This window comes from Geotrypetes seraphini, chromosome 7 (assembly GCF_902459505.1).
Source record: "Geotrypetes seraphini chromosome 7, aGeoSer1.1, whole genome shotgun sequence".
Classification (NCBI taxonomy): domain Eukaryota; kingdom Metazoa; phylum Chordata; class Amphibia; order Gymnophiona; family Dermophiidae; genus Geotrypetes; species Geotrypetes seraphini.
The window spans coordinates 174,435,559-174,459,056 of NC_047090.1; the positions used below are offsets into that span (position 1 = coordinate 174,435,559).

At 44.2% G+C, this 23,498-nt stretch overlaps 2 protein-coding genes across 6 annotated transcripts in view; one reads left to right on the forward strand and one right to left on the reverse strand.

Annotated features, from left to right (window-relative positions):
* The window catches only part of GOLGA5 (golgin A5), a 135,994-nt gene that overhangs the window by 91,362 nt on the left and 21,134 nt on the right, over window positions 1–23,498 (reverse strand). The window contains exons 2-3 of one of the 2 annotated variants that reach the window (XM_033951237.1): window positions 20,406–20,519; window positions 17,693–17,801 (exon numbers count right to left, since the gene is read on the reverse strand). The gene's annotated coding sequence lies outside the window, so the exon portion shown is untranslated. The remainder of the gene's footprint in view (window positions 1–17,692; window positions 17,802–20,405; window positions 20,520–23,498) is intronic. The other variant, XM_033951238.1, reaches the window with a different exon arrangement.
* LGMN (legumain) overlaps window positions 1–23,498 on the forward strand; it is an 84,378-nt gene that overhangs the window by 1,862 nt on the left and 59,018 nt on the right. Inside the window, exons 2-4 of one of the 4 annotated variants that reach the window (XM_033951240.1) lie at window positions 4,269–4,338; window positions 14,888–15,044; window positions 20,385–20,482. In XM_033951240.1, coding sequence (XP_033807131.1) covers window positions 14,898–15,044; window positions 20,385–20,482 — 245 coding nt within the window. In that variant the 5' untranslated portion in view covers window positions 4,269–4,338; window positions 14,888–14,897. Of the gene's footprint in view, window positions 1–4,268; window positions 4,339–14,887; window positions 15,045–20,384; window positions 20,483–23,498 lie in introns of those variants that run through there. The other 3 variants (XM_033951244.1, XM_033951243.1, XM_033951242.1) reach the window with 3 other exon arrangements.

Sequence of the window (23,498 nt, forward strand, 5' to 3'; positions counted from 1 at the left end):
AAGCCAGTGCTGGTGTAAGCAGCAGGCCTGAGAAGCTACTCACGCTGGCGAAGATTTGACGAGATATGGGGAGGGAAGGGCAGTTGCGAGTGTGGTGGTGGGGGGGGCGTGGAAAGAGCAGGGAAGTGTCACCTCCCCAGGCGCCTTCTACCCTCGCTATGCCACTGTCAACAGCACTTAAGAAAAACAACAATGGTTTTTTGTTTTTTTTAACTTTTACTGATAACGCACCGTTTTAATTGAAATACAAATGTTAAACTAAACCAAAACTTAACCTTATATACCGGGTCTTCAACCAAAGGAAGCTCGACACGGTTAACAATAAATTAAAAAAATAAAATAAACTGAAATTCAAGAGAATTAGTTTAAAAAATGTTTAGCGAATAAAAAAAAGTTTTTAGAAGTTTATGGAATAGTTGGAAGGTACTGGGACACCTCAAAATTAGGGGAAGTTCATTCCATAATTGGGGAAATTTAAATGCCAGAGAACTGCTAAAATTCTTAACTCCTTGAATTCCTTTCCCAGAAGGAAGAGAAAGTTTAAATCGGTGAATGCTTCTCGCAAATGAAAATCTATAAACATTCCATAGCAGAGGAACAAGAGGAGCAAAGATACCATGTTAAATCTTAAAAACAATACATAAACACTTAAACTGAATTCTAAAATAAACTGGGAGCCAATGGAGAGGGAAAAGCAAAGGAGTCACACGGTCGAATTTGCTCTTTCCATAGATCAGCTTCACAGCGGTATTCTGAATCAATTGTAGTCTTTGAGGGCAGTTCTTAGTGATGCCAAGATAAATGGCGTTACAACAATCTAACCGGGATAATATAAAGATTGGACCAAAACAGAAAAATGACGTTGATGGAAAAGAGATCTGACCTTCCTCAACATTCGTAAGCTGGGAAAACATTTCTTGACCACAGAGTTTATTTGATCCTTAAAAGTAAGAGAAGAATCAAAAAGTATTCCCAAAATCTTAGAGGAGAACTCAATTTGTAGGGAGGCTTCAGAATCCAAAAGTACAGTGGAAGGAAGATGATCCAATTTTGGGCCTAACCACAGAAGTTTAGTTTTAGCTGCATTTAGCTTCATCTGGACAGATCTTAATTATAATTATATCTTAATTATAATTATATCTTAATTATAATTATATCTTAATTATAATATGTACATCGCCTAGAAATTGTAATAGGCGATTCATCAAAAATTAAATAAACTTGAAACTTGAAACATAGCCCAGGTTTGAAGTTTAGAGATACAGTGATTTATTTTAAAAGTTAAATTGGTAATATTTTGGTCAATCTCAATCGGTATAAAAATGTCATTCGCATAAGTAAAAAGCGTTTTCCACGCTGGCAGCTTATAAATATTCAAAGTTGTCATATAAAGATTGAACAAAATTGGGGAAAGCGGAGAGCCCTGGGGAACTCCGCAAGGAGGTTGCCAGGAATTAGAAATATTACCATCAATATTAATTGAATAAGATTGGGACAATAAAAATTTAGAAAACCAAACAAGAACAACCTGATTAAGCCCGATATCTGAAAGTAATTGGAGCAAAATGTCATCATGCACTACATCAAATGCCACGGACACTTCAAAATTCTGTCCATGAAATTGGTTTAAAATAAAAGCTACTTCTTGGCTTTCTGGTGCACTTTTTCAGCTAATGTGGGTTTTTTTTAAAGATCTACCTTTAAATTGTTTGAAAGGGCAGGAAATGAATAAAAGGAGGTTCTCTGTTAAGGTTTCGGTGTGTAGTCAGAAAAGCAAGCGTGATCCAGATCATTTGCTGATGCAGCAGAACTCGGTGCCTAGAGAGACATTCCCGGTCACATGAATTAAATCATGGGTTGAAAACATTGCTTCATTTTTGAATGTACTGAGTCAGTGATGAGGAAGAGGAAGCAGCTTTGATTGAGATCTGATGGCATGAGGCTAGGGACTGAATTTCAGTTTGAGATTCAGCACCGAAACTGGGCTGAACTCTGGGTTTGAGTTTGACCAAAAATGTTTGTGCAGTTTTGGCAAAAACTCGCCCCCCCCCTCCCCCATGACCACTTCCCACCTGTAGGCTGTTACCAGACCTACCTTAGGAAGGTCTGGCGGTCTAGTGGCATCTTCAGGGGAGCAGGAATGAACTTCGCCGACTCCTTCCCTGTGCCGCTGCTCCTTTGTGATGGTTGCCAAGATTTTCTGCGCCAGCATTAATTTGCGCAGAATGTTCCGATATAAATACAATTCAAACTCCTCTTACTGACCTACAAATGCATTTATTTGGCTGGACCTTGCTATCTCTTTTCATTTATCTCCCCCTATGTTTCTCTCCCCTGCAAGCTCCGCACAGCTGGTAAGTCCCTCCCGTCTGTGCCCTTCTCTTCCTCTGCCAATTCCAGACCCCGTTCCTTCTACCTTGTGGCATACTTGGAACAAGCTGCCCGAATCCCTACAGGGGGGCTCCGTCTCTGGCAGTGTTCAAGGCCCATTTAAAAGCCCACCTCTTTGAGAGTGCTTTCGACTCCCTCCTCTCACCTTGGGTTCTGTATCCTTAACCCTATATGTCATGTCTTTTCAAGTTAAATTGTAAGCTTTTATGAGCAGGAACTGTCTATTAAATGTCGAAATGTACAGCACTGTGTACACCTTTCAGCGCTATAGAAGTGATAAATAGTAGTAATAGTAGTTTCTGTCATGTCTGTCTGTCCAAGATAGATTGTAAGCTCTTCTGAACAGGGACTGTATTAAATGTCAAAATGTACAGCGCTGCGTACACCTTTCAACGCTATAGAAGTGATAAATAGTAGTAGTAGGTGTTTCTGTCATGTCTGTCTGTCCAAGTTAGATTGTAAGCTCTTCTGAGCAGGGACTGTATTAAATGTCAAAATGTATAGCGCTGCGTACACCTTTCAACGCTATAGAAGTAGTAGTAAATGAGGTCATGTGCCTTTAGATACTCGGAACAGCGCACAGAGAGAGACACCCTGCCCTCACTGCTGGAAGCCTAACATCAACTCAGAGCTGGCGTTGAGGTGTTTTGAAGAGAGGATTTCTTATTTGTTGCATCTTAAAATCTGCCAGTTCTGATTCATTTCAGGAGTGGAAGGAAGCCCGTGCAGCCCGGGAGTGAAAAACAAACGTGTGCAGGTCCGAGCACACCCGAAAGTGAAAGCACACATTGGGGCCTGTTTTGTGCACTTAAAATATCCTTTCAAGTGAAAAATGATTTTTTTTTTTTTTGGGGGGGGAAAGCTTCTCTCTAAAGGCGCAGAACAGGGGGACTAATTTGTGCTTCACGTCCTGGTTTGCCTGGGTATGCAAACAAGAGCTGTGCTTACTGCAGAACTCTGCTGTGTGGGCGCCAGACGCATTCCTCCTCTTCTTGCGTTTTGGTCTCGCAGAGCACATAATGGTTTGCATGGTGTCAGGTCAAAAGTGCGCTGGGACAAAGGTGCACCCAGACAATTGAGCGCAGCGCGGAGGCGCGCGCCGCTCTAAATTACTGTTTTTAGGGCTCCGACGGGGGGCGTGGGGGGAACCCCCCACTTTACTTAATAGACATCGCGCCGCGTTGTGGGGCGTAGTGGGGGGTTTGGGGGGTTGTAACATTTTACTGAAAACTTCACTTTTTCCCTGTTTTTAGGGAAAAAGTTAAGTTTACAGTAAAATGTGGAGGGTTACAACCCCCCAAACCACCCATAACGCCGGCGCCATGTCTATTAAGTAAAGTGGGGGGGTTCCCCCCCACGCCCCCCCCCCGTCGGAGCCCTAAAAACAGTAATTTAGAGCGGTGTGCGCCTCTGCGCTGGGCTCAATTGTCCGGGCACACTGTTGTCTATGAACCGGTTTGCATACCATTAGCATTGGGGAGCTAAGTTTTGGCGCTGTTCCAGTTGTATGGATCAGGCACTGTTCCCTATAGTGTGGGAGTTCTGAGTTTCAGTGAGGTTCTTTGATTTCACAAGTGTTTGTTCTTCTCTCTTTTTTTTTTTTAACTGGTTAGGAAATAGTGTGATGTACTAAGAATTTTGTCTGAAGGCATTCCAGTAAAAAGTATTACCCTTCAACACTTCAACTTGTGGCTTGTGTTGGTTTTTTTAAACATTGTATTGTGCAACCTGTTTTGAACTACCATTATAAAACAGATTTCACCAGTTAATTACTGGCAATTACCTCAGAAATATAGAAACATGAGGCAAACAAAGACCATAAGGCCTGTCTAGTCCACCTAACCACACCATCTGCTATCCCTTCCTCTCCCTTATAGATCCAACGAACGTGTCCCAAGCTTTCTTGAGGTCAGATACACTTTTTTCCTCCACCACCTCCACTGCCAAGTAAGTATTTAAACGTCTCTGTCATATCTCTCCTCTCCTGCCTTTCCTCCAAAGTATACAGATTGAGATCTTTAAGTCTGTCCCCATACACCTTATCACGAAGACCACACACCATTTTAGTAGCCTTCCTCTGGACCGACTCCATCCTTTTTATATCTTTTTGAAGGTGTGGCCTCCAGAATTACATTACATTAGTGTTTTCTATCCCGTCAATACCTTTCAGTTCCAGGCGGTTTAAAAAAGAGTTGGTCTGTGCATTCCCAGGGAGCTTACAGATTTCATAGATAGAGCGAGCTTACACGAATTGAAGACTAGCATGAGCCTTGGGTTTTGGGGGAGGGCTTTGATTAGCTCAGGGGTGTCAAAGTCCCTCCTCGAGGGTCGCAATCCAGTCGTGTTTTCAGGATTTCTCCAATGATTATGCATGAGATCTATTTGCATGCACTGCTTTCATTGTATGCTAATAGATCTCATGCATATTCATTGGGGAAATTCTGAAAACCTGACTGGATTGCGGCCCTAGAGGAGGGACTTTGACATCCCTAGATTAGCTTATTTGACAAATTTTTTGATACGTATAGTTTTCAGTTCTTTTGAGTGTTTTGTAGTTGGTCGTCTTGATCAGTAGCTTGGAGAGGTGGCAGTCTATTTTCGCTGCTCTGGTGGCATCAATACCTCCTTTTTCCTACTGGCCGTACCTCTCCCTATGAACCCTAGTATCCTTCTAGCTTTCGCCGTCACCTTTTCAAACTGTTTGCCCAATTTAGGGTAATAAGCTTCTTAGAATCTACGAACTGTGAGTAAAACGGCTAAATTTATTCAATGAAGTAAATTTCAGAAAATAACAGAGACTTCTTGTGTGTGCTGATGTGCTAGGGTTATACTTTCTGGAAATTACTGTAGCGCGTGTCCGCTTTAAAGAGTCCAGGATCAAGGCCAGGACGTTATGCTTTAAGAGTCCAGAACAGTACCCTGTCTTTTATCTCACAGTAAGGGCGCATCTCTGCACTGCTGTGTCATCTTTTAAGCTCTATTTAAAACTCAAAATTGCTCCCTGGCTGCATTCCTGGAGTTCTTTATGGTGCCTTTCACGCTGGCAGTGCATGATGGGAAGCCAGAACAAACAGTGAATGGGACAAATAGCAGAAATGGACGGTTCCTGTGATTCTACCCCAGTCTCCCAGAACCAAGGTATCCGCTCCCTATGCTGCGCTTATTTATTCAGAGGCTAGATTTTGTGGTGGATTGTGCTGAATTTTTAGTCGGTGTCTCAAGAGCGGAGTCGCCAAAAAGAAAACTGGATGTGACTTGGCCCTGAAAGGGCTCTTTTGTTTTTCCAGAGTAGAATTGTTTTGGTCTGCATTTTCTACTACTAATTATCATTTGTATAGCACTGAAAGACATATGCAGCGCTGAACATTTAACATTCAGTAATACTATTCCTGCTCAGAAGAGCTTACAATCTAATTTGGACAGGCAGGACATCTTGGGGTTGGGGTGTTTCTAGTGGAAGGAATGATATGATGGATAAAAGGTAACTGATGGTGAGTAAGTTAAGAGTTGAGAACAGCTTCCAAAAAAGTGGGCTGTTGGTTTTGATTTGAATACTGCTAGAGACAGAGCATGATGTATTCACTCTGGCAGATTGTTCTGGGCATACGATGTGGCAAGAAAAAAGGGACGGAGTCTGGAGTTCACAGTGGAGGAGAAGGGTACAGATAAGAGGGACTTATCAATGAATGGAGTTCACGGAGAAGGGGGGGATAGGGGGAGATAAGGGAGGAGATATATTGAGAGGCTACAGAGCGAATGCATTTGTAAATCAGTAAGAGGAATTTGAACTGTATTTGGAAATGGATGGAGAGCCGATGAAGTGACTTGAGGAGAGGGTAATGTCAGCGTGGCAGCTCTCGTGGAATATGAGTCATGTGGCAGCATTTTCAACAGATTGAAGGGGAGAGAGATGGATGAGCGGAAGACCCGACAGGAAGCACGTTGCAGTAGTCTAAATGAGAGATGATGAGAGCATGGATAAGGGTTTTGGTAGTACACTCGGAGAGGTCAGAGTGTGGCGCAGTAGTTAAATTCCCCAAAATATGGAAGGACATGTAAACTAAAACGTCCTGAGAATCCTTGACAAAGCCCTTTGATGCCGAACGGGTCCCGTCGGGGCAGGCTGCATATTCTGCATATTAAAGATTAGTGAAGATTTCTTACTGTTTAAATAATTAAAGTGAAATACCCTAAAAATATTTTTGACAGTAAGATTTCAGTTTAGCATTAGGAGGAGGTGGAAACGAGGGTCAATGAGTGAGACAACAATTCAGTCTTGACACTACACATTGGTGTTTTTGATCAAGCAGGTTTCTGAGACCCTCCCTCGTCCCATCATACATTCTATTGTAGGATTTCATGTACCTGCGGGTTCAAACCCATGCTGCTCCTTTTGACCCTGGGTAAGTCACTTAAGAACATAAGAACTGCCATCTCCGGATCAGACCTTCGGTCCATGAAGTCCGGCGATCCGCACACGCGGAGGCCCCGCCAGGTGTACACCTATCGTAATTTATAGTCCACCATATCCTTATATGCCTCTCTTAAGGAGATATGCATCTAGTTTTGTTCTTGAAGCCTAGGACGGTCGATTCCGCAATAATCTCCTCTGGGAGGGCATTCCAGGTGTCAACCACTCTCTGAGTGAAGCAGAACTTCCTGACATTAGTCCTGAACCTGTCCCCCCTTAGCTTCATTACATGTCCTCTAGTCTGTGTCAAATTGGACAATGTAAATAATCTTCTCTGCTCTATTTTGTCGATTCCTTTCAGTATTTTGAAGGTCTCGATCATATCCCCACGCAGTCTCCTTTTCTCAAGGGAGAACAATCCTAGTGTTATAAGTCTGTCCTCGTATTCCAGTTTCTCCATACCCTTCACCAGTTTTGTTGCTCGTCTCTGCACCCTCTCCAGCAGTTTTATATCCTTCTTTAGGTAGGGAGACCAATGTTGGACGCAGTATTCCAAGTGTGGTCTGACCATTGCCCTATAAAGCGGCATTATAACTTTCTCCGATCTACTCGAGATTCCTTTCTTTATCATGCCCAACATTCTATTTGCCTTAATCCCCCCATTGCCCCAGGTACATTAGATACATTGTGAGCCTGTGGGGGAAGACATGGAAAAAATGCTTGAGTACCTGAATAAATTCATGTAAACTGTTCTGAGCTACCTTGGCACAACAGTATAGAACAGGGGTGTCAAAGTCCCTGCTCGAGGGCCGGAATCCAGTCGGGTTTTCTGGATTTCCCCAATGAATATGCATTGAAAGCAGTGCATGCAAATAAATCTCATGCAGATTCATTGGGGAAATCCTGAAAACCCGACTGGATTCTGGCCCTCGAGGACCGACTTTGACACCTGTGGTATAGAAAATTGAATGAATGAATGTTATAGAGGAGGAAGCTTCATAGACTTCCTGCTAGAGAATGACACGGTGGCGGTTTACCCGCGGCCACCGCATTTTAGCCGCGGGTCACCCGCCGAAAACGGGGAAGAAAACTAGCAGTCGCTGCGGCGACGGGGACAAGGCCATTCACCGCCCGCGGGGCGGTGAATGGTCTTGTCTCCGCAGTGAGGTATCAAGGATCGCGCGGTCCCCGCAGCCACCGCCCGCCCGCCCTTAGCATTTAGCCAGCTCCCTCCCTCCACCTCACCTTAAATTTCGAGTTTTCCGGCTTCCTTTTTTCCGAGCCGCACGTGTTCAAAAACCCGTGCACGCGCGGCTGCGCGAGTCAATCAATCTTCTCCTCTGACGCAACCGGAAACAGGAAGTTGCAGGAGAGGAGAAGTTTGATTGACTCGCGCAGCCGCGCGTGCACGGATTTTTGAACACGTGCGGCTCGGAAAAAAGGAAGCCGGAAAACTCGAAATTTAAGGTGAGGTGGAGGGAGGGAGCTGGCTAAATGCACGGCTTTTTGAACGCGTGCGGCTAGGGAAAAAGGAAGCCGGCAAACTCGGAACGAATATAAGGTGAGGTGGAGGGAGGGTGGAATACGCTAAATATTAGAGTACTAAGGCTTATATGGATGCTGCGGGGACGGTGACGGGGCGGTGAATGAGATGGCAGTGGCGGTGACGGGGTGGTGAAAGGGATGGCAGTGACGGTGACGGGGCGGTGAATGGAATGGCGGTGACGGGGCGGTGCAGAGGATGGTGGGCCGGGGACGGGGCGGTGACGGGGACAGATTTTTTCCCCGTGTCATTCTCTACTTCCTGCTCTATTGGAACTGGCCTCCATTAGGCTGTTATGCCCTAAACCTTCATTTGCAACTGCATAGTAAAGGGTAATAAATACTATACCTGATGTCAGTGGAATAGCAGAGTTGAGGTTCTGGGCAAGTCACTTAATCCTCCATTGCCTCCGGTACAAAAACTTAGGGCTGCTTTTACAAAGCTGTGTTAACGGCTGCTGTGCAGTAATCGTTCCGACACCCATAGGGATTTAACGGGTGTCGGGAGTGTTTGCTTTGCTGCAGGCACTACCGCGGCTTTGTAAAAAAGGGGGGGGGGGCTTAGATTGTGAGCCCACTAAGGTCAAAAAAAGTGTGCAGCGCTGCATTTGCCCAATAGCGCTATAGAAATGAGTAGGTGAAATCAAGCTCCCTTTTAGGTCATGTGGTCTTCATCTGCCTACATTTTTCTCTTTCTATGTTTACCCCTTTTTTTGGAGAGAGAGGAATAGGAGGATAAAAGTGTATCTCTTTATTACATCTGTGCCCCCGTTCTGTTCTTCGCTCTTCTTTCTTGCACAGAAGTACAGGGTGGGCCACGGAAAAGTAGCCCGCCTCCGCCGATAGTAAGACAAGATGAACGAGCGAGTGGATTGTTTTTATTCACATACGTGCAAGGTGCAACAGAGGACGAAAGTGGTTCACGTCTGTGCACCTTTGGGCACGTCGGGTCATGTCGGCTGATGCTGCTTGCTATTCGGTACGGTTTGAGGTTCAGAGATTTCAGCACTCGCCGACGCATCATTCGTGAAGCACCAACTTGCTGAGAGAGTCTTTGAGTTGATTTTCGGGGGGGGCTAATTGCAATCCACTGCTGAATGTCGTAGAGGACTTTGGGCGTCCGGATTGCCGGATGCCTTGGTTTCTTCATTTTTGCGACAGAGCTGGTATGATGCCTTTTCCGAACCAGACACTGAATACAACGTTTAGCTGGTGGTTTTGTTCCTGGGTTGTTGTCAGCGAAGGCCTCTTACGCTTCCTTAATCGATCCGCTTCGCACATAACTTTCCCTAATCTAATCTAATAATTCATTTCTATACTGCATAACCAAAAAGTTCAATGCGGTTTACATAAATTTTGCATTGTCAAATTTTGGTCTAGGATGATGCCTAAGATCTTTCTGGTACTGGTATTAGAGGCAGGTTACTTTTTCCGTTACCCACCCTGCACTTCACTCCCTATACTGTATTGCTCCCAGGATTTTGTAGTCCAAATGCTTGACCCCTTTGCATGAACCCTCTCTGCACCTGTCTTAATATTAAACCACACCATCCGGTGGTCACTGGGTACCAGATGATCACTCACTATAACTTCAGAAACACTCTCACCATTTGTAAGCACTAAATCCAGTAGGGCTCCATCCCGAGTGGGTTCGATGACCGACTGCTGGAACAGTTCTTGTAGAGAATCCAGGATCTTCCTATGTCTAGATGACCCTGCAGCAGGGACACCACAGTCCAAATCTGGCATATTAAAATCACCTAGTAGGTAGTGCGTCCCTTTCACAGCTGTATTATGAATGTCTGTAAATGTAAATACATTTCTATTTCCTCTTTCTATATTAATTCACAGTACTTCCTCTTTACCCCGTAAGTCCTTAGTTTCTGTCAGAGGTGTAGCCAGACTTCAAAATTTTTGGGTAGGCCATCGGGCAAACTACCTTGTTTGCCTGGGCATAAGCGCAAGAACTGTGCTTACCGCAAAACTCTTCTGTGGGTGTGCCAGGCACGGTCCTCCCCACCTTAACTTCCAGTGTTCCGTACTAACAGCGTGCATGTAATTTGCATGTTATTAGTGTTGAGCTTTAGGGAGGTTTTTTTTCTGTGCTGTATCCCACGGTATTTTCCGACTCCAGCGTTTGGTTTTGAGCATCATTCTGTGAAACAGGTTCGGCTTGTGCTTACCATGATGGCAGTAATCCTCCCTGTCTGAAAGGGTCCGATTCTTTAAATGACATGTAACTCGGTTAACTTGGAAAAGCGCACATATCGCATGTCATTCAAAGTTGCGCCAAAATTAAGTTAGGCACCAGTAGGCGTCTAGAACTGAGGCACTAGTATATTAGGCCTGGGTTTTCTTGGCCTAAAATAGTGGTGCCTAACAATCCCCACGCCCAAACTCTGTCCCGTTAACTACGCCTACTTTTCAGGTAGGCACCTCAGTGTAGACGCCTTGTTAGGTAGCCACCAACTCATGTTCAAGCCCTAGCGACTTGATGGTATCGTCAAGTTTTCGTGGCAGAATACAGAAGTAGATTGCTGGGCTTTTCTTCTGCTCAGTATAAACTCAGTGTTGTTGCCGTTGATCACCTCCAACGCTGCCCATCTTCTGCTGCCCAGATGGGTGGTACATCCTTAGCCTGACATCTCCGCTGAAACCTGTCTGCCTTGGGAGGCCCTGCGGGTAGTGGAACCACCGACGGCATAGCTTTTAGCTTCACAGATGCGCGCACGCCCCAGTGGCCTGAATGGCTGATTTTTTTATTTTTAATTTTTTTTAAATGTTACTTTTAATTATCAGCACTTATTATTTTTTTTTTTAATCTATTTGTTTATAATTTTACAAATTGTTAAACAACAATGTAATAGAAATAAACATTTAAGAAGAAACATAACATAAATTATAAATCAAAGATTCTACAAATTTAACTAAGTTCATAGTCCACAAACTAGGGAGAGAGAATCCTACACCTCCAAGGGAAGTTGGTTTTCCAAGAAATGTTCATTCAAATTAAATTAGGAGATCAAACAGTTGGATTAAATTAAATTATCATCCTGGTTAGTAGAAAAGGCATGGACGGGATTGGAGCTTAACCAGCTGCCTTACCCTCAAGAAAAAATTTCAACTGATCAGGTTCATAAAATATATATCTATTATTCTGATAGGTAATACAGCATTTCAGGGAAAACGTAACTGAAAAGTTGCTCCTATACTCAAAATTGGCTGACGATAAATTAAAAATTTATTTCGTCTATCTTGAGTCCATTTTGATACATCAGGAAAAATTGAGACTTTTGAACCATGAAATTCTGAATTATCAGTTTTATAGAATAGACGAAGAACTGCTTCCTTATCTTGTTGAAAAACAAAGGTTACCAATAAAGTTGCTCTATTTATCAGCACTTATTAATCAATTTTTTTTAAAAAATTAAAATTAAAACAGGAACAGCATAGACCTGACTCAATCCAAAAAATGAAGGAAAAAGCCTCAGAAAGGGCCCTCCCACCTCACCAAAACGGCTCAAAGAGGTGGTCGAGCGTTCACCTCACTGGCAAAAAAACCTTCATTGTGTTATCTACATTCTTTTCCTTTGTGGAATATTTCCTCTATTATAAGATAAGTGGAATATTTCCTCTATTATTTAATTTCTGTTGGCACCTTACAGCACAGCATAATACTTTATCACACAATGAAGGTTTTTTGCCAGTGAGGTGAAAGCTCGACCACCTCTTTGAGCCATTTTGGTGAGGTGGGAGGGCCTTTTTTGAGGCTTTTTCCTTCATTTTTTGGATTGTTAGGTCTATGCTGTTCCTGTCTTACATTTTTGGACATCTTCACATTCAGTGTTGAAAGTGTTTACTCTATCATACATTGGTTTTCATCACATCTGAGTTACCAGTAACATACATAATATATACCGTACACTTCTCCCGCCGTATTTGCTGTGATAGGGGATTAACAGACCCGCGAATACAGAAAAACCGCGAATAACATTTTCATACGTTTTTCGCTGTTTTCTATTAAAAAACCATCGTGAATATGGTGAAACCGTGAAAAACATGGTGGGAGGCCTGGCCTGTTCCTGAAGGAGAGGCAAAACACGGTGAAGAAAGTGCCGGGAATCGGCGATTTTTCTCTGTAAACGCCTGGAATCGGCGATTTCTCTATACAAGCTGATGTAATGGGGGGGGGAGGAGCCAGTAAGCTAAAAAACGCGAATAATCGAAACTGCGATTGCTGAAACCGCAAATACGGAGGGAGCAGAGCAGTCGGAACAGGTTACAATCTGCCGTGCTTATAACCCAATGTGTTCATCCTAATTAGAGATACACAGAGGATTTAGTTCAACATACACTTAGGCCTCCTTTTACTAAGCTGCGCTAGCGGTTTTAGCCCGCGCTACACGCTAACGTCTCCATAGAGCTGGCGTTAGTGTTTTCCGCGTAGCGCGCGAAAAAAACGCTAGCGCACCTTAGTAAAAGGATCCCTTAGTATACATTTCTTTTTTAATTATACGGGCGTAAGGTGAGGGGATTAGTGAAGAGGTTAAGTTGTTTGTTTTTTTTTGCTTTCCAAAAGTTCAAAAGCCCTTTGAGGGATCTGATCTGTCGGGGCAGTTGATTCCAGTAGCTTGGTAATATTATCACTTAAGTGGGTAACACAGAACATAAGAAGTACCTCTGCTGGGTCAGACCAGAGGTCCATCGCGCGGCGGACCAACAGGTCCAGGACCTGTGTAGTAGTCCTCTATCTGTACCCCCGTCCCCTTTTTCTTCAGAAAATTATCCAATCCCTTCATAGCGCAAATTTGCAGAGGAGGAGCTTGGGCAGGACTCGCAGTAGACAGGATTCCCGCGTACGCAGGTAAATTGCCTCCTAATTCTATAAACTTGCATGCACAATTTGATGCTTCAGATGCAAAATTGCCCTTGCAAGTTAAATAGAATATTATCAGGCACGTGTGTAGCTTTAATTACTAAATTAGCTGCTAATTGGTGTAAATAACCCCAAATTGGCTATAATTAGTGTTCCTTGAGGCTATTTGCGGTTAACCATATAACTGCAGTTAGGATTGTGCAAATTGTGCGTGCAGAATCCATGGTGCGCCAACTGCAAAGGAATGTAGACCTGAGAGGGGCATCGGCGGGTCAGGGCTAGCTGTTAAGCCCTGATTTTTTAAACTCCTAGGTACTGATGTCAGTCGTCCGTTTGGCACCGTTCATAATCTCGTGCCTAGCAGTGTCTAAGCATTCTTAGGCACAGGTAGATGTTTAATCCTTAGGCACACTGCCATTTAGGCCAGAGTTTTCTTCTTAAATTTGGTGCTGATATGTTTATAGGGCGAGAGAAACAGTTTTAATAATATTTGGGTGCAGTGTTCCAAATAATAGATTTCAGTATCAAAAGACTTTATTTTCTTGTGACACGTACAGCTGTTTGGTCTCTTGTGGCTTGTGTTTGTGTTTAGCTAAACAACCTATGGCTTTGTTTTAGGGCAGAGTGTGGCGGATTGGTTAAAGCTACAGCCTCAGCACCCTGAGGTTGTGGGTTCAAAGCCACGCTGCCTCTTGTGACTCTTGGAAGGTCACTTAATCCTCTCATTGCCCCAGGTGCATCAGATAGATTGTGGGACAGACAAGGAAAAATGCTTGAATACCTGAATAAATTCATGTAAACCATTCTGAGTTCCCTTGGGAGAACGGTATAGAAAATTGCAAAAAAATAAATAAGATTTGTGGTTGGTTTGTGTCCAGTGCGGTTGATGTAATTCAGAGCTGGCGTTGCTTCGTATACTTGCTGCCTCCTTAGCTGTCATAGAAACATGGCGGCAGATAAAACATGCCTTCCCTCCACTCAAGGGCACTCAGCGCAAAAAGATGTTTGATAACCTTCTGGCGACGCAAGCAGCAAAACTTAACCGCTCCATCTCCAACCTGTTGACGGCAACGGGCGACTTCAAAACTTTTCGAAAAGAAATCAAAACCCTACTTTTCAAAAAATTTATCCAGATATCTTAACCCAACCCTTCCCCCTCCTCCTAGATAAATTTTCCCCCAAAACCTCCACTTAAATAATCTCTTCCTCCCCAAAACACCAACCAAGTATTCAGATCCCTGAAATGTAACATAATCTTATTTGTACTCTAACTGTAATCTATGTGTTATATCACACAGTAACGTACAGTCAATTTAATATACAATTTGCAAGTTCTTCCGGAATTAATCCAGGTACCTCTCCTCCCTTGTAACCAAACCCCCCCCCAAAAAAAAACAACAAAAAAAAACTATTGTAACTTCACTGGAAATGTCCAGTTAGCTCTTTTGTAATCCGCCTTGAACTGCAAGGTATAGGCGGAATAGAAGTCCCTAATGTAATGTAATGTAATAAAGGCCAAATGGCCCATCCAGTCTGCCCATCTTCAGCATTCACTATCTCCTCTCCCTAAGAGATCCCACGCTTTCTTGAATTTGAACGCAGTCTTTCTCTCCACCACCTCTGCCGGGAGCCTTTCTGATCATTTTCTCCTAATCCTTTCTTTCCAGTAGCAGCACGATGGCGAGAATGTCGACGCTTTTGCAGACAGCCGTGCTGCTGGGCCTGGTAATCGGCGCATTTCCACTGGAGGATATTGAAGATGGAGGCAAGCACTGGGTGCTCCTCGTAGCTGGATCCAATGGCTGGTACAACTACAGACACCAGGTAAAACGCAGGGTACCCTTTTCTCATAAGGTGCATAGACCCAGACTGTACCTGACTTGAATAATAATTAAAAAAAACAAACATGCAGCAGATGGTTAAAGTGCAGATTTTTTTTCAGTCAGCGAGTTTGCAGAGAGGGCAAGGTGGAGATTGTTGTTTTTTTTTTTTTTGGGGGGGGGTTAATGTGATATTAATATGTTCCAAGATGACTGTGTTTTCCTGTCATTTTGTATACTTTACTTGAAGAATGTTGGAAATTGAGTCTGCCTTTGTACGTTAATAAAAATTACATTAAAAAAAAGAAAACGATAAAGGAGTTCAGAAGATTTGTAAGATTTACACTGTGGAATACAAGCATTTGTAAGCAATACCACTGCTAAGAGGAGTAAAAAAAAAACCTCACAAAATCAAAGATCTAGCACTCCTTTTACTAAGCTGCGTTAGGGCTTTGACACGCGGAATAGTGCGCGCTACAATGCCGCGTGCACTAGACGCTAATACCAGCATTGAGCTGGCGTTGGTTCTAGCCGCGTAGCGCGGGGTTAGCATGCGCTAATCCTGCTGCGTGCGCTAAAAACGCTAGCACACCTTAGTAAAAGGAACCCCAAGTGTGATGTTTGAGGAAATGTCTCTAGGTAGAAACTCAAAGAAAACTGTATGCAAGCATCCTTTGTTCCAAACAAGAGTAGAGATAGGAGCAACGCAATAGAGCAGCTGTACTCGCGTTGCCCCTCTCCTAAAGTCACTTCATTGGCCCCTCCCCCATTCATTTCCAAATACAATTCTAACTCCTCTCACTGACCTACAAATGCACTCGCTGAGCTGCCCCTCATTATCTCTCTTCACTTCCCCTCTGTTACCCCCCCACCCCGCGAGCTCTGCTCAGCCGGTAGGTCCCTCCTAGTTGTACCCTTCTCCTCCACTGCCAACTCCAGACTTCTTCCCTTCTGTCTTGCCGCACCGTACGCCTGGAACAAACTGCCCGAATCCCTACAGCGGGCTTCATCTCTGGCAGTCGTCAAGTCCAAGCCAAAAGCCCATCTCTTTGAGACTGCTTTCAACGCCAACCTCGTCTCACCTTAGGTTCCACATTCCCAAACCTTATATTTATTTATTAAAAAAAAATTTGTCAGCCGCCTATTCCTAAGCGGCATTACAAAAGTAACATACATAAAGTCAAACAAACACGACTTATACACAAATCTTAAAATAGAAATGAATAATTACATCTTAAAACCAAGATTTCATAAATCCTCACAGAATCATTCCTCTTAAAACCAGCATTAAACAACAAATCACTTATTCAAAAGCTTCCAGAAATAGTGTAGTTTTCAGTATTTTTTTAAACCTCTGAATATCGGTTGAAGCTCTCAGTGGTCCAGTTAATTTGTTCCACAGCGTTACTCTCATGATGGAAATAGCAGAAGTTCTTGTGTACTCGTAATGCATTTTTGAGAAGTCCGTCAAAGACAAATGTATTGCACCCTTAGAACGCAAGGTTCTGAGCGGTCGATAGATTGCCATGGTTTGTGACAGGTAACCAGTGCAGTTTTTTCAACCATGATGTTATGTGGTCAAATTTCTTAACCCCACAAATTTGGTCTCGCAGCCGCATTTTGGATCATTTGTAATGTTTTACACTGTACTGTTGGAATCCCTAGATAAAGAGCATTACAATAGTCCAACTTCGATAAGACTACCGTCTGAACCACAATCCGTCTATCTGTCCAAGAGCAGGGACAGTCTATTAAATGTCAAAATGAACAGCACTGAGTACGCCTTTCAGCGCTATAGAAGTGATAAATAGTAGTAGTAATAGGTATTTCTGTCATGTCTGTCTGTCCAAGTTAGGTTGTAAGCTCTTCTGAGCAGGAACCGTCTATTAAATGTCAAAATGAACAGCGCTGAATACGCCTTTTCAGCGCTATAGAAGTGATAAATAGTAGTGGCAGCAGCAGCATGTGTTTAAAAGAGTGGATAGTATAAAAACGCAGCAGGTCATATAACCTGGTCTGTATGACAGCCTGTAGGTTCCTTAATAGCCAGGGCTGGATTTACCATCCGTTGCACTCTTAGACCCGGAAGAGGGGAGATCTTTATGTAGATAAAGAAGCAGGGAGCCAGAGTGTCTCCAAAGATGAGCTATATTCTCCGTGAAACTTCAGTCCCTCTGCCCCCCCCCCCTTTAATGCTGCCGAAGGTTGATGGTAGTGATGATTTTGTGATCTCTGTTTTATAGTGCTCCCCATACTGCCTCCCTGAAAGCCCGGCCTTTTTAGGGAATGAATCGGATGGGATGCTGGTGCTAAGACTCATTATTGCTTGGGGCAGAAGGTGGGAAGAGGAGATGTCCAAAATTAATTTTGCTTCCTTAGATGTTTGGGCCTGCTGATTAATGAGATTTTTAGTGAAACGCAGTTGCTCACATAATTCTGACAGCTTAGTGTTTCTTGGCTATTGGGCGAATGCTGTGGGCAGAATGCCATACTGACGAGCCACAATGACTCTTAAAAAACCAACCGCGTGGGTTACGGCTGTACTATTGCTGGGAGCTAGTCAGCTTATCACAAAGCATTGTGGTTAGACTTGAGAAAGAAGGGACCCAAGAGAATAGAGTACAAAGGGAAAAGATGACCACAAACACTGACCTCGATAAGATGTCGTAAGCAGTCATGCTATAGCTGGCAGCTGAGACAACATCCTTGGCAGTGTGGCTAGGAATAGCTGAGCAGACTGGATAGGGCATCTGAGCCTTTACTGTGAACGACAAAAATACAGTGGGTCGGATTCTCAAAACCAGTTCCAGCTGGTTTAGCGTGCCAGTATTTTCTGAACTTGCTAACAGTCTCCGACTCTGCCATGCAAATACTGTATAGTATAACGAGATCATTAATATTAAAATGGTAGTAAAATGGGCTTATTAATATTTAAAGGAGCATTCTGGGTGATTCTCTAACCTCGTTGTTCCACATTTGCAGGGAAAAATTTCAAGCAGGGTCTGAGCTGTATTAGTCTTGCTTTTCTAGTCAGTGCCTGAGTGCTGATTGGCTCAGGCACTGACAGGAAAATAAGACTTAACAGCTCAGTTCCCCCCACCCTTCAGGGCCATTCAATACCGCTGATGATGCTGGTGTCCCCAGTCCTCCCTACCCCCGTCACCCCCTACACCTTTAAATTGAAGGACAGCGGGAGGGATGCCCACTCCCTCTTGCCGCCAGGGTTTCTCCCCCCCCCGACACCCCTTGCACATTTTAAATTGAAGGACGGCAGAAGAGATGGTCACTCCCTTCCACCGCTGGGGTCCATCAACCCACCTCCCCCCAGTAACTTTAAGACAAAGGCTGGTGGGAGTGATGCCTACTCCCTCTGGCCGTTAGGCCCACCTCTTCAAAATAGGAGGCTTTTCCCTTCCCAGTGCATCCTGGGATGCACTGGGGAGGGGCCTAAGGCTCTGATTGGTCCAGGCACCTAGGTCCATCAAGCCCAGCGTCTTGTTTCCAACAGGGGCAACCCCAGTCCTAAGTACCTAGCAATATCCCAAGTCGTAAAACAGATTTTATGCTGCTTATCCTAGGAGTAAGCAGTGGATTTCCCCAAACCATCTCAATAATGGCCTATGTACGTCTCTTTTAGGAAATTATCCAAACCTTTTTTAAACCCTGCTAAGCTAACTGATTTCACCACATTCTACGCACCTTCAAGGTCACTAAGGTCCTCCCAAAGAATATCCTTAACCGTACCCTCTCCAAAGGACATCGCTTGATGTGATATGTGCCAGTAAGCGTTCTCCAGAGTAGCCCCCACCCTCTGGAATGCACTCCCTGAAAGATTTTGCATAACACAAGATTATCTCTACTTCAGAAAGCAGGTGAAAGCTTGGCTCATCAACCTGGCCTTTAATGGAAGAAGTCATTTAACTTGCTAGTCACATGTACGTGCACGGAGCGACACTGGCTGCACATACTAGATAGCAGGACATGTTTATCCACTCCTACCCTAGCTGAGATCATTTTCAAGCACCGTTCTGACCTCCTGTGAAACTTTCTTTAACTTAGTCACCTGATTTTCTTACTCCTGTTATTTTATCTTGTTTATCTATATGTTCCATCTTTGCTTGCAGTGAATCGCAAACTGTGTGCCGTGGCGAGATTCGAAGTGTGCTACGAGACGCCAGCGAGGAGGAGAGTCGTCGGTGTCGGCTGACCGCCTACAGGATGTGCCTCTCATGGAGAGAGGCGTGTCCTGTAAACTTTTGGCCGGTGCCTCTCCTCCTCTCTGTGCCTCTTCTGTTGGCACCCTCCCCCCCCCCCGAACAAGATATTGCATCTCAGGTTTCAGGTTTATTTAAAAATTTGATATACCGCCTTATCAAAATTCAAAGCGGTTTAACATAAGATTTAAAAACAGAGAATAAAAAGGCAGAAACAGACAATCAGACACACAGACAAACGTTAACTTACCGAAACAAAATGAATAAGGGTGGAAATACATTTGTATAATGTAAAAGAGAGGGAGAAGGATCAAAACAAAAGGGAGGGGAACACAAAAATAAATAATCTAGCACTTTGTGGGAAAGATTTAAAAGAATAAGAAAAAGCAAGGACCAAATTCCTTTGCAGTCCTTAAAAGGACTATTATACTCAACCTATGACCACTCCTGACGCCAGTAACTCACACTATACATTTTCAATTAAAATTAATTTCTTTATTCAATTTCAAAACAAATTGCCAATTAATAACAACTGCAGTTATCTCCGTAATTAAGACTCCACAAATAATATTTGTAGAGGGAGAAAATTCTCACAGCAAGACTTCAACCTTTGTCTTTATGGAGAAATTCTTCTCAAAAGAGTTATTGGCGTTGGGGATGGCCATAGGTTGAGCTAAGATACAGTATCTCGTGCTCACCTCCTACTTTTGGCTCAAGGCCCCGTCTGCAGGGCCTTTGCGAATGCACAGACATTGACATGATGACGTCACATGTGCGTGTGAAGTCATCGCTTCGACGTCCACGCACTTCCGGGTACCCTTGAGTCACAGCCACCTGTTTTGTGTGCCGTGCTGTAAATAGTTTGTGAGACACTGCCCTAGGCTATTAAAATATTTTATTGCGTATTATAATATAGCATACTATGCCATACTTTATATTGTTTGAATATTTTTACTGCTGTAATTGTCTCTTGCCTATGTTTGAATTATTCTTGCTATACACTGAATGCCTTCAAAAAGGCAATAAAGAAATCCTATCAAGTCAATAAATTTTGGAATATAGATTACTGTTACTTTGGTCAGGGATTAGGTAGAGTTGCTCTCACTGCCTGTATTTGTGTTACATCACAGGCTGATGTTTGCCATGCTTACCAGATCGTCCATAAGAACGGCATTCCTGACGAACAGATCGTGGTCATGATGTACGATGACATTGCGGACAGCGAGCAGTAAGTAATCTGGCCAGCTTCAGCCCACTGCTTATTCCTAGGATAAGAAGCATAGAATCTGTTTTGCTACTTGGGATCTGGCTAGGTACTTGGGACCTGGGTTGGCCACTGTTGGAAACAGGATACTGGGCTTGATGGACCTTTGGTCTGTCCCAGTTCTTATGTGAGCCAAGTATAGGACAATCAAGCCATTGTGACATCACGGATGAGGCTGGCTCTTAGACATTGGTGGAATAAGGCATTATGACATCACAATCTCAGCTCTGGAATGCTGCTACTCTTTGGGTTTCTGCCAGGTTCTTGGGACCTGGATTGGCCACTGTTGGAAATAGGATGCTGGGCTTGAAGGACCTTTGGTCTGTCCCAGTTCTTATGTGAGCCAAGTATAGGACAATCAAGCCATTGTGACATCATGGATGAGGCTGGCTCTTAGACATTGGTGGAATAAGGCATTATGACATCACAATCTCAGTCTGTCCCCGTATGGCAATTCTTATGTTCTTATGCTGTTGTGCTTTCACCCTTAAAAAGGCCTCAGTAAATGCAGACCCACGCATGGGTCACAGTACATTTCACAACCTCTTCCCTAGCTAATATCTCTCCAAGCTTATACACTTGAAGGACCTCCACGTGCCTTTGGCTGAGCTTTAGTTGGTCACAGGATCAGGCTGATAAGGGTAGGAAAAGTTGTCATAAAAAGACAGGTTGTAAAATATTTTTTTTCAGTTCTTGTGACTCTAGAAACCACAGAACAGAGCCGACCATGTCCCTCTGTGACGGGGCAGTAAAGGCATGGAGTCAGAAACGGCGCCCAAATTTAGGCCCCGGAAAGCTATGCGCTAAAATATGTAATCTATAAAAGGCGTTTCACACCATGTGCCCTTCATAGAACAAAGCTGGCACCAATTCACCAACCCAGCTTGGGGCGCAAGGACTTAGGGCCTGATTCTGGAAACAGTGCCTGCCGTGGTGGGCGGCTATCTCATGTCAATCATCGGTGGGCACTGCATCCAGAATTGCATCTATTTTTTGTACAGAGGTCTTAAATGTAGGGCATCGATTTTCAGGCCTACGTTTACAGAATCACCTACGGATGTCTAAGACCACGCCTACGCCGGTCTTAGGCGTCCATGTGCCTAGACACCTCCATACATGCACAAATGACACCTACATTGTAGGCATTGTTTGCCGCACTGATATATATAAAAAAAAAAAAAGGGCTTCCCGATTGGTCCGTTAAGACAGCGGTAGGACGCCTACCACCGCCTACAATTGGGATGCAGTTTTGAGAATCGGGTGCTTAATGTTTACTGAAATCTGATGTAAACCATGGTGCACAAGTTGAGTGCACGGCCCAGGAATTCTAACACTGCGCCTAAATGTTTTTGGAACACCCCCATCCCCCTCCAACCCTTGCATGTCCCTCTCTTGGCCATATCCCCGGTTTTAAGTTGCATGCAAAACACTTTGGGCACACAGCATTATAGAATAGAGCAAAGGCAGTTGCGCATGTAAGCCCAAATTAGTCCAATCAACACCAATAATTAATGGCTCATCTAATTAATTTGCGTGCATCTCTATTTACAGCCCCTTCAAACTCTATCCATCCTTGAAAGTATGAAATGCATCTCCAGAGCACACTCTAGTGTTAAGTCTACGAAGCCAAGATTTTATAAATGGCGCTTGGCTGATCTAGGCGCTAGCGGCATCGTAATGGGGTGCCGACAACCCTCCTCCTCTCCGTGCCCCCCCTCCCACTCCTTCCCACTTCTCCCTCTGCTGCATGTGTGCCTTCACTCCCCCCCCCACCATATCTCTATCGTTTCACTGGTTTCTCTATCATTTCACTGGTTTCCCTCCGATGTCTCTTCCAGGTCCTGCATCTATGAAGTGATGTCGGAGGGAAAGCTGACGCGGGCAGTGAGTTGGGGATGCTGCTCACGCCGGGGAAGTTAAAAGCGGTCCTGGGTGGGGAAGGGATGCTTGTGCGCAGCACAGGGGCGGGGAAGGGGTGGGGTGGAGAAGAGGGCACCTCTCGCCCTCACTACACCGCTGTTAGGTGTCTAATGTCATTTTCTTAATTGGCTTAATCAGCACTGTTAATTGAAAGCGCCATTAAAAAATTAGCCGGTAGGTGCTTTAGTCAGTAGATGCCTACCACATTGAAGTAGGCGTTTACAGTGCCTACCAGCAAGTAGGCGTAGTTAGGGATGGAATCGGGGCAAATTTTGGTTTGATTAGGTACAGGTAGACTGTCTTAAGTGCACTCATTTAGGTCAAGAAATCCCTGGCCTAAATGGCAGTGCGTGTAAGGATTTAATGGTTACTGACAGCCACGCTGATCAGCGCCTAGGAATTAGGGCCTGATTCTGTAAACGGCGTCTTGAGTACCTTAAATCGTTTACCTTCCTCATATCCTATGGCCTTGGAATCGTTAGCAGAAGTTCTGTGATGTCCTCCGGGCTGATGATAGGTAGAGGGAGCCCCGTTTTAGAGAGTCTGGGCACTGGCATGAAAAGCTAAGGTGCCGTCCGGCATGGAGACTGAGTCACACAGGGTCTTGATGATTCCTCTGCCATGATACTGTCTCTGGTCCGTGCCATAACTGGGAATAAATGGGCCAGTGGTGGAGAAATCAAGTTGAGTCCCTACATTTCTGTCCTGCAGGGTTTTCAGGATCACCAAATTTGATGTTATATGCATGATCGTTATGGTAATCCTGGGAACCCAGCTGGTCCGATGAGCCTGAGATCAGGGGAGGGAAACTCTGCCCAAAGGGGAAATGAAACTCATGTACGGCTGCCTGAGTCAATGGTTCACCCTGTCAGCTGTTGGCTGCGGTGCTTTTCAGTGGACTGACAGCAAAAGGACGACGGGCCTGTGTGAGCTTTTCAGATCATAGATGTGGGTCGTATCTGAAGAGGAAATTTACATGGTCACAGTCTCCCCAATATTCAGCCGGCATGTTTTTATTTTGTTTTTTAAAATGCAGACAGTCACTGGCTAAATTAGGGTC